The sequence below is a fragment of the Nannospalax galili genome, unplaced genomic scaffold, assembly GCF_000622305.1.
Source record: "Nannospalax galili isolate Female #2095 unplaced genomic scaffold, S.galili_v1.0 scaffold346, whole genome shotgun sequence".
Lineage (NCBI taxonomy): Eukaryota > Metazoa > Chordata > Mammalia > Rodentia > Spalacidae > Nannospalax > Nannospalax galili.
The window spans coordinates 9,067,249-9,079,109 of NW_008357637.1; the positions used below are offsets into that span (position 1 = coordinate 9,067,249).

An 11,861-nucleotide genomic window follows, 5' to 3' on the forward strand; every position below is an offset into this window, starting at 1 on the left:
ATACCTTCTTTTGAGTTGTTGGCCAGGGTGGCCAAAGGGACTCCCAGATAGTAACCCAGCATGGAATTGGGAAAATGAACATCAGACCCCAATCTTATCTAAAGGAATATTGACAACTGATTGCTGCTAGATGAGGAACAGCTGATCTTCCTAAAACAAAGACCTCTAGATAGGCTGAGTAGATTCACCAAATGGACAAGTAGTGGGGAATGGCTGGGGGTGCCGAATCCAGGTCTTTTACAAGAGCAGTCAGTGCTCTAAACTGCTGATCCATCTCTCCAACCCCTTGTTTTTGAATTCTGAACTAGGAACTTCACTGAGGGAAAAAGAAGGTGATTTCTTGCTTTCAGTCATTATGGAAAACTTCTTCAGATGAGGCTCAGACCTAGCACTTCCAACCTCCCAATGTCCTGTAGCTTAAACATTGCAGAGGTCTGCTTTGCAGCAGACCATCTTTGGTCAAGAATGCCAATTAAAGTCTAGGAGGAGATAAGGCAGGCAATGGCCAGAAACCAAGGGCTTTCAACCTTCTACGAGCCTAAATTTGACCATTATCAGATTCTATTAGAGGTAGCATATCATAACAAAGCACAAAGGAATGTGTAAAAGTATCTTTCATACTTAAAATACACATAGCTCATATGACAAATATTATGGTCCAAAAAGATCAAAACTACTTAATGACTCCAAATTATCATATGATAGGCCCAATATAGAAAAAGCAAGGAAAGCTGGGCATGGTGGCGCATGCCTTTAGTCCCAGCACTCGGGAGGCAGAGGCAGGCAGATCTCTGTGACGTCAAGGCCAGCCTGGTGTACATATTGAGTTCCAGGCCAACTGGGGCTACAAGGGTGACCCTATCTCAAAAAGACTGAAGGAAAAAAAAAAAGAAAGAAAAGAAAAGAAAAGAAGGAAGGAAGGGAGGGAGGGAGAGAGAGAGAGATAGAGAGAAAGAAAGAGGGAGGACAAAGAAATGTGAACTCTACCACTATTTATTCTGTGAGGCTGCTTGAAGTTCAAATGTGCTTGCTTCCAGGATAGAAAAACAGTGTGGGCCTGTTCCAAGGAAGATGGCATCTACAGAAGAGTAATGACAAATACCTCTGATTTACTGAGAATACTTTTATCTCAGGTAAATGTGAACTGCTTGGATCTTATTTTCTATTATTAAGGAAAAAAATAAAATAATAGTACCTCTGAAATTCCTGTCAATATCCCAATTCTAAATTTTTCCTTTTATTATCTCAGGTCAAATATTTATCTTCTCTGGTTCATTCATGACTTTCCCAGTTTAATAAATGACTACCACTATTTAGTACCTCTTTCTCTGTTATCATTTGAAACAACCATTTGGCTATTAGAATTTTATTTTTGAAGTTCTTTGTATAGAAGACTTTAAAAGATGAAGCAATTATTCATTGGATGCTTTCTATGTGCAAGGAGTGTTGCTACATTGTTTAATTAAAAGAAACTCTGAAAAGTGAACCCCGTTTCACAGAGGAGGAAAAGCTTCAGAGAAGTGAAGTTTAAAAATCAATTCATTATTTGCACTTTCAGACTGCGTGAAATAAAACTCCTTTGACGTGGCATCTTAAGTTTCTGATCCATGCCACTTTTCAGTCTGGTAATGGAAACCTTGGTGTTTGGGGTCCTGGTAGCACCCTGGGCATTCAGAAATCTAGGAGTCCACTGTGAGGCTCATAACAGGTACTTCGATCTATTCAGATTTATGTTGGTTGTCAATGTCACTGTTCCAAACTCTACCTGCGCTCCACAGTCTCTGTGACAGAAAAGTTCCTTCTTGTGAAACTTTTGCTTCTTTCCTTTGCTGGGGACCCAGGTACTTGACCAGATGGATTAGATGAAGAAGGGGAAATAAGTCCTGGAGGTAATTCGGGGAATCGAGGTCAGTAGTCATGTTCACCTCTATTTTGCAACTGAGACTCTAATATATTTTTAATTTAGTTTTTTAATGGATTCAATTCTGCACCTACCTTCTGAATCAAAAATGTCCCTTCCCAAGAAACAATTTCACTTTAGTTTCAGTTCCTCCTCCAAGGGGAAGTAACATTGATTTGTAAAATTATGAAATCTCAGGGCAACTAAATATGTTGTACTACTATGGAAGCTGACTACTACGAAGCTGACACAAACATGCTACTAGTTCTGGTTTTCAATCCAGTTACTTTGCTATTAGCTTAATTTCTTGTAATATTCCTAATCATTATTTTTCTATTAAGACCCAGACTGCCTTCTGAAAACAAAATAACTTTCCCTTTGAAAAACAGTGTATGTGTAAAAATTAAGACTAGAAAGAGCAAAGGAGACAAAGAAATGGTACTAGACAAGTAAATGAAAAAGTAAACCCTAAAAAAGGGACGTCTAAAAGCTGGGGGGGGGTAGAAGGGAGAGGATGAAGGGGAGGGGAAGGAGGGGGGAGAGGGAGGAGAGGGTGGGGGAGGAGGGGAGATAAAGAGGAGAGGAAGGAGGAGGAGGAATGAAGATGACTAAAAGTACATTTCTAAAATGTTTAAGAATCAAATGAAAGCATTACTGGTTAGAGCGAACAGAATAAGGTTTAGCAGTAAAAACATGTGGCTATCTTTCTGACTCTAGGAGTGAACCATCAAAACTGAGCCAAAAAGTTCCATTTCTGACCAAGAAGCAGAGGTTAAATTTCCTATCAGGTCTTGGAAAAAGACAAATGTGTGACTAGCAACAGCCTAGGACAACGATCCCAGAGAAGGGAAGCAAATGGGACAAGGCTTGTGATTGTACCAGCTTCTGCCTGGGAGGTTATTTTTAGACCACAGCTCCAGAAGGTGAGCCACAGGGGCCCAGAGTTCTTGCTGAATTAAGTCAAGGATTAGACTTTGGAGAAGCCCAACTTCTAGGATTTGTGAGATGGAGTTCCAACTAGGAAAAAAGAACCCCAAACTCAACCTCCAGAGATCAAAAGAGAGGTCTTTGGCTACATTCTGATTGGTGCACACAGGAGGAACCTCCCCATGGCCAAAGAAAATAGCACAAGCAAAAAGTAGCCTGACCTGAGAGATAGCATTCTCTGGGGCTGTGAGACCCACTTGCTCAACTGAGCTGGCATCATTCACACTGCTATCAGCAGGCCTCACCACTTGCTCCAGTCATCACGATTCAGATCAATGTCCAACAGGTACCAATAAGCGCCCGTTTTATCTCATAGGTTGTCTTCTGAATGGCTCAAGATGCTTATAAAGAGTAGATTTGGATCAGAAGTAGAAAGGGGTGGAGCTTCTGTGTACATACTTGGGCCCAGGTTGGGTAGGTATGCCTGGGTCTTGGAATCTGATGGAAAATAGCCTCACTTGGTGCTCAACTGGGCTCCTACATTAAGTTACTCCTTAGCTACAACTGTCATTGGTAGTTTTTCCACAGCAGAGAATTGTTTGCCCTTCTCTTGCCCTCCAGTTTTTGGCTCTTGCTGGAAGACCTTGGATTATCTCTAATCTCAGCTTGGCAATGCCCCATGGCAACCATCTAAATCCCTGAATCAAATGTCTCTCTCCAGTTCAGATTGTTTTCTGGAAAGAAAATTTCCTATCCCTAGACTTCCAAATCAGCACTTAAACATATCTAAAAGACAGCAAAACAAGGAATAAACAGAAATAAAATAATTATTACCACATCCTATCTATTTCATTCTTCAAATTGTTTTTGAGTTTCAAGAACACTATGGATATGGAAGATGAAAATCTGCATATAACCCATTTGTACAGTTCTGTTTCATCCATTCTGTCAAAATGCCTGGGCTGCCTTCATTCCTTCCTAATCCACGCTCCATGAACTGCTCTGTCATATCCCTTTGTCTTCGCGTCTGCACTTTCTAACTGCATTCCCTTCTGTTTCTGAAGGCCCGGTTCTCTCCTTCTGTCTCCTCAACTCTAAACTCAACTTGAAGCACTCACCAAACATGCTAATTGAAATGACCCTCCCAGTACACTGCCAGAAAGCATGAAACTGGGGCCCATGCTTCAAAGCCTGGTTCTGTCACAAACTGCCTATGTGAACTTCTGCAACTTAAGCTCTGTATCTCAGTTACCTTATCTGTGAAAGGAACACATTCCTAGCATGTGTTTCATAGAGTTGCTGTGGATTAGGGAGATAATGTCCTTAAAGCTCTTGGCACAGTGCCTGGCACATAGCAGGCTCTCACCAAATGTGAGCTATTATTAATAATGGTTAACTTTTATTTGGGGATTTTGCTCAGGGAACCAGCAAGGGAAAAAAGAATGAGAATTCTGGTAGTTAATTTTTTTTCTAGAAAGGAAAAAAATGGGTCAAAGACTCAAGGCTCATGAACTAAAGGGAAGTAAGCATGCCATCAAGTTACTAGGACATGGATGGCTTGGGAGCCAAAGGCTTGTTGGCCCTTTGTCAAAACTCAGGTGGTGGGGCTGGAGAGATGGCTCAGTGGTTGAGAACACTGTTCTTGTAGAAGACCTGGGTTCAAATCTCAGCACCCACATGGCAGCTAACAACTGTCTGTAACTCCAGTTCCAGGGGATCCAACAGACTCTTCTGTCTTCCTAGGGCACTGCACGACACGGGTGCACTTACCTACATGCAGGCAATACACAGATACACATAAAATAAAAATAATGAATACAATATTTTTTAAAAACTCAGGTGGCTGTTAGCACGTGGACTGGGTCCTCAATTCTAGTGCATTGATTCATGAATTTTGATTACTTTTGATAGAATGACCATTCTTATTTGGCCCATTTCCTCTCCCCTCCTCAGGAACATGCAGAGACAAAGCTTAGCACCTTTAAGTCTTCAAGCTCAGACTATAGCTTCATTTCTATGAGCAATGCTATGTTCAGAATCACTGTTGACCATAATTCAATAAAGCCTTTTAAGCCATATCATAATGCAGAAAACTTCAGAAGCAGAAAAAAAAACCTCATGCAACTTATTTTTTAATAGGTTGTGGAAACTGTGAGAAAGCTTGTTACGCTGAGGATGAAACAGACTTTACTCACCTGCAGGAGTCCACTTGGCTGATTAAGGTTTGTCCCTTTTGTAGAGCATCAGCTGTGCAGTCTTTAATTTCGCTGTGTAATTCCTCATGCCTCACTGCCAAGACAGGCAAACTTAAACCCTCTGATTTAAGGAGCTTAAGGTAAGCTTCAACTTTTCCAAGTACATCAAATGCCTGCCAAAGAAAACATACTTGCATTTTCTGCTTTTCTAGTTTAAAAATCTCCATCAATGTGTACATGAAGCACCAGCGATTAAACAAGGCCATTCAATTTACTAGTTTCATTATAACAACAAAAAAGTTTCTTACTCCTGGAACACAGCTGTATCATTTTCATTTAGGAAAACTTATAGCTTAGTTCAACAGTAATAAATGTCAACACCATAAAATTACCAAAATATCTTATATCGAGATACTACATGACACAGACAGTTACAACTGTGTGGAATTTGGATAGTCTCACTTTTATTTTGTGTGTTTTATACTGAATGCATATAAAAGATAAGCTATTAAAAATTAATAGACTTTCATGGCCTGAATATCTCTGTAATAAGTCTTAAAAGGAAATTTCTTAATGAATTACACTTTGAACCTGAAGCACTGAAGGGAAACATTCAAGAAATTACTAATTTGGTTTTCTCTCTTGCCTTTTAAAAATAATACTCTGGCCCACTCCAGCCCAGGCATCCATCTGGCCTACAGAGAAGATTATAATTCAGTTTTGAATCAGGACAAAGAGTAAGACCAAGGTAATAGTTTCCAATATACCAAATCGGATTATACAGGAAAAATAGCCCTTTCAAATTAAGGTATTGTCATAAAAGAAAAAATATTTTTAATGCCTTCATTTCCTTCCTTCATTGGCAGACTGACTGCCAAACACAGGACATGAAGTTTGCAAAATTAATGTGGAAAAGAAAGAAGAGGGCATCGAATCCCCTGGAACTGGAGTTACAAGCAGTTGTTAGCTGCCATGTGGGTGCTGGGAACCAAACCCAGGTCCTCTGCAAGAGCATCCAGTGCTCTTAATCACTGAGCCATCTCTCTAGCCCCCAAAGAAAATCTTATAAAGAAAGAAAATAAAAATATACAGAAATATGGGGGTGGAGAGATGGCTCCATGGTTAAAAGCACATGCTGTTTTAACAGAGGATCTGAGTTCAGTTATCAGCACCCATACCCAGTAGCTCACAACCACCTGTAACTCCAGGTTTAGCTGATCCAACACACTCTTCTGGCTTCAGTGGGCACTTGAATGCATGTGACATGCACACACACAGGTGTACACATATACACATAAAAATAAAAATCTCTTTTTTTGGTCTTTTTGAGACAGGGTCTACTTGTAGCCCCAGCTGGCCTGGGACTCACTATGTAGACCAGGCTGGCCTCAAACTCAGAGATCCACCTGTCTCGGCCTCCCAAGTGCTGGGATTAAAGGCATGTGCCACCACACCCAGGGCAATCTTTTTTTTTTTTTTTTAAGAGAGAATTCTTCTGTTCTTCAACACTCTTGGAGGAAATTGCCTTTCAGAGTGCTCCAAATAATTCTGGAGAACAGTTCTGTCACAAAAATATCACAGAACCATGTAGTGAAGCAGAAGCTTAAAGTCTGTCTTTTCTGATTGTTAAGTAGGAAGCCACTGAGCTTGGCAGCAACCCATCAGAATGTAGTAGGAATACCCCACAGAAGACCATGAGGGAGGATCCCAGATCATGAGAAATGAGAATAGATGGGCTAATGGAGACCTGAGGGAGGCAGGGGAGCAAGGCTGGGTGAACGTTCAGAGAAGACATTTGAAAGGCCTCAACAATACAGCCGAGGATGGATGGAAAACACACCCCTGTGTGTGGCTGCTGTCTTAGGGAAGCAGTTTGAATGGCAGAATTAGAAGTGGACAGAATTGGAATCTACAAGTGAAAGCTCTCAAATGCTCTTATTATATGTCAAGATTCTCTTTTCCCACTAATGTCCTCAGGTCTTTCAGGTCTGTTCTTTCCAACTTAAGAATGCTTGAAAACAGTTCTGATTATTTATTTGAAATAACACTAACAGCAGTCTGATGAGATCTGACTATGCACTTGCTGCCATACTGTGTGTCACATAATTGCTTCCCATTAAATAAACAAATATTACTGAATGCCTGCTGTGTTCCAAGCATATTATCCTCTCTTAACAGCCTCAGGAAGAACTAAGAAATTATACCTATTGTATGACCCATGAAACCAAATTTCAGAGGCATTAAATAAATTGTACAAAGTTACAATTCTAAGAGGCCAACCAGGATTTATACCCAATTTGTATAGCCCTTGGGCCCCTGCTCTTAAACCCAGGGTATAGCATCACATGTACAAGAATCACTACGTGAGGCTTAAGAAAGAAGAGTATTTAGAAAATGCTGTAATCTGGCCAGAAAAGTTGAGGTTTTAAAACTTAATCTTTCTACATAAATATCTGCTTCTCCTTATCGCAGGGAAAAGATGTAGAGGAAAGTAGAGAGGTTGTACAGAGAAAGATCAAGAAAAAAGTTTACATTCTGCTATGTTACTTTAAAGGAAAGTAAGCTTTTATTGTTTGTTTATTCAGTGTGTATGAGTGTTTGGCCTGCATATAAGTACACCTGTATGGTACAATGTCCATGGAGGCCAGAAGAAGGCATCGGATCCCGTAAACTGGAGTTACCAACTAGGCTGTTGTTAGCTGCCATGTGGGGACTGGGAACTGCACCCGGGTTCTCTGCAAGAGCAGTCAGCGCTCTCAACCACTGAGCCAACTCTCCAGGCCCAGAAAGCAAGCCTTAAAAAAAAAACAACTTTGATCCCAAAGAACTCTCTCATTTGACCCTGTTTTTCTTGCATCTGGCAACAGAGCAAAATACAACAAATGGTAGTGCGAGAAAATAAAATATTATGACTTTCTGAATCCTTCCATAGCTCACTGAAACATCACTGAGCAGTAACCACTGTTCTGCAGATATTGTTTTGTATTTTAAATTCTGGATGGCTTATTTTGAATAAAATGGTGTTTCTTGTTCATCCGGGGTAGTAATTAAAGTCAATGCCCAAAGCAAATATCTGTCATAGTTAAAATTACCTGAGAATCTCCTAAATCCCCCTTAAAGTTTAAGATATGTGAGATATTGAATGTTATATTGATGCTTCAGATCAACAAACCCCATACTACACTAAAGGAGATCAGAGAAAGTCTGCATGGAAATGTTGGGATGCTCGCTCCTATATTCTTTTAAAAGAAAGTCTCAAGATCCTGATATGAATGGAGAAAGGATGGAGACTACCCAGGTACTTAATCCTTGCTTACAAATTTAACTCATTTAATATTAAATCATTATAACCTTAATATAGTTTGTGCTTTTTGCTAATTTGAAAACTAAAGAAGAAAAATCTTGAAAGTAGGCATGATAACAGATGCACAAAGAAGTACTCAGAAATTGTTAGCTGCTATTCCACATCTTGGTTGATCAAACATATCTTTAAAAAGTCCCAGAGAAGGCTGGGCATGGTGGCGTACACCTTTAATCCCAGCACTTGGGAGGCAGGCAGATCTCTATGAGTTCAAGGCCAGCCTGGTCTACATAGTGAGTTCCAGAACAGCTGGGGCTACAGGGAGACCCTGTCTCAAAAAGACAAAAAGAAAAAGTCTCAGAGAAGGACAAAGCCACCCGCTGCCTGCCCTTTGTTCCAAGAAGCCTTTTCTCTGTGGCCGAAGTGAGCAGCTGCCACTCTGCTACCTCAGCCTGGGTCTCCTCTTCATAGGAGTTAGAAGCTGAAGCCATAAGGCCATTAAACACATGTGTGATATCACTGTACCCTGCTCATAATGCTATAATAAAGGCATTATTTCCTAATAGAATAAAATAGCTTGCAGGACCAAACATTCACTAGAAGGCAAAGATAGCTCATTAACTTGGAATCAGACTAACCAAATTTTCTTCCAGAGATTTTTCTCAAATAGACAAATGTTAGGGAAACAGTTAATTACAAATTTCTCTGTATAATAAAGCAATTTAATAAAACTATGGCAATATAAAGGAGATGACTGTTTTCCTTCTTTCATTAGTCCAATAAATACATTTATGGAATTCCTGTGGGTGGGGTGAGCAGAAGGCCAAAAAGGACTTATTTCCTAATTCTAAACCTAAATTAGAATAATTCTATAGACACAAAAATAAGAGTTAAACCTTTAGACTTTAAGAAGATGCTTACTTCTAGATTACATTGTCTGTGACTTTCTGAATTATGTGCAAAACTCTTCCTGTCTTATTCCGTGTAAAATTTGATGAGGAATCCATGTAGCATCATTGCTCTCATTTCATCTATCCCCCAAATAGAACAGAGTGCTTTTCTATTTGTCGCATCCATAAGGAAGATGACGTACTGATCTCTCTGTTGCACATAAGGTACAGAACAGGGTATTCCTGACAACAAGAACACCATGCGCCTCACACAAACTCCCTTGGAACCAACACTCCCCCCTACCTCACTAAGGCTTTTCTTTTCATAGCCCCTGAATCTTTAAACCTTCTATGTCCAAGTCAAATAAAGCTTTTATGATTGGACTCAAAGGATTTAAGTACAAGGGCAATATTTTCTCCTGCTGGGTCCTAGATTGTCTGGACCATGTCATACCATACTCTGTCCTTACACACACAAGGAGGAGGCAGGATCAGCCCATTTGGACCCAAATTTGGAAAGGATTAAGGAGCTGCTTGGCTTTTGTTCTTTAAAGGGCCTTTCCTTTTCCCCCTGTTAAGTGCAAGATCCAAGGCACACAGCACCAAATCAAACAGAGATGGTATCAAGGCAAGGTATGCTTTATTCTTTTCATATATCTACAAGACTAATAATTTAAGCAAGAACCATGAGTCATCCAGCATAATTCTCATATCATACTGTTTCACAAAGATACTTAATAAGAAACAACACTAAATTCTTCACTAATTTGGAAAGAGTCAATATTAAATACAAACAAAACAGAACTTGAAAATAAGCAAGAACACAAAAACTCTTTTGAGCTTCTAGAATACTTGGTTCCACCACCTTTGGAGAGTCAGATTTCCTGACTCTTACTGCTTCTATAAAGAAACAAATCTTCACTTGCATTCTTAAACATCACCTGAAACAACTTCTGATGGCTGAGGCTGGCAAACTGATTCCTTTTTCAGTTCCTGGTCAAAGCTGCCCCAGTTTGGAAACCCCTGAAGAACAGCAACTTGAGGAAGATGTGATTTCTCAGCTCTAATTTCCCCTCTTCTGCTGCCCCTGTCTTTTCCTTGCCTCTCAAAGTCCTGAGCTGGGCCCACCAATCCCTTTCTGTTACAACGTGGCATAAACGACAGGGTGGAGAATGAATGGTCTTCATAAGCTATGTTTAAAGCCATTGGTTTCTAATGCAGTTCTTACCTCACAATCTGAAAAACTAAAAAAAAAAAAAAAAAATACTGGAAAAGAAGCTTTAAATTGAACACATGTATCTATACAGTTTTATCAATGAGGAGTAGAGGACATTACAGACATCTCTCAGTCTTTCTGACGTAAATCTGCTTTACAAATGAAATTAGACTTGTGAAGTAGAACTTTAGTCAGCTCAAATCTATTAATAATTTTTCCCCTTTTGCCTTAATTGTCCTAAATGATTTTTAGGATGATCCCAGGAATGTTAATATGGAAAGGGTCTAGTTATAATGTGCGAATCATTTCTTCTTTTTATTCATCCAAAAATAGTGACAACTATGAACCATATACCCAGCTATGCACGGACCACCCCTGTTTATCACATCAGAGTAGCTTCTGTGATGTGAAATGCACACACAGCTACCAAACGATGGCTGCCACTCAGTGAGTGTTTAGCTAGGCTGCGACTGGCCATATATCAGCTTATTCAGGCAGTATGATGATCCTGTGAGGATATACAATTAGGATCTCTATTTTACAAATAAATAAGCCAGAGGCAGGAGGAAATTAGTAACTGCCCAAGGCCATGCAGTTAATAAAGCATTTCAGATCAGATTTATGCCCAGCCTGGCTCCAAGATCCACTCTGTTATTTTAGCAAAGTGTCATTTTAACAAATGTTTTTAAATTTTCATTTAACATCCCACAGTTTTATTAATTTTATGCTCCAACTACACTCTTAAAATCCTGTACAATTTTATCTCTAATTGTAGGAAATTTTGGAAAGATACTCTGAAGTAGAGAAAGATTATTAGATGTATTTTAGAAGAGAAAACTCAAACTCAAAATCTAAACTGATATGCCATATAACCAGCCATTTATTAATTCATCCAACAAAAAAATTTTTGAACACTAGATGGCATACGAAGATGATTAAGACATAACCTCTCTCTGAGGAACACTGAGAAATACTATAGGAATCCTAAGAAATAAACAGTCAGACTGCCTAGAGACTTTGGAGAGGTGGTATGTGTGATCATCCTTTTATACACCTCTATCTACCTTTCAGATGGGGGTCAGACAATTGTCTGTTCTTGGCTTTAAAGTAATTAAGATTTCCTCTTTTAAACTGTTCTCATCCCAACTATTTTGAATCAATACAATCTGTTATGAACAATGTAGTATAGTTAGCTTTGTTGTATGAACTTTTACTGGAAAGCACAAACAAACCCTTACTCACTCCAGATAGGACAGACCAAAGTAGGACTCTACATTAGAGTCCAATTTGGGGGAAGCAATGAGTTTTTTGGGTTTATTTATGGAACCTGGGATAAGGGTGACTTACAGGAGGAACATGGGCAACCACAAAGTGGATGTATCACTGGAAAGTTCTGCCCCAGCATAAATTACAACTTCCCCATAGATGTAGA

At 39.6% G+C, this 11,861-nt stretch overlaps 1 protein-coding gene across 3 annotated transcripts in view; it reads right to left on the reverse strand.

The window, feature by feature from the left end:
* Ccdc141 (coiled-coil domain containing 141) overlaps positions 1-11,861 on the reverse strand; it is a 207,432-nt gene that overhangs the window by 82,834 nt on the left and 112,737 nt on the right. For all 3 annotated transcript variants that reach the window (XM_017794928.2, XM_008855352.3, XM_017794927.2), the window contains exon 8: positions 5,023-5,195. In XM_017794928.2, coding sequence (XP_017650417.1) covers positions 5,023-5,195 — 173 coding nt within the window. The remainder of the gene's footprint in view (positions 1-5,022; positions 5,196-11,861) is intronic.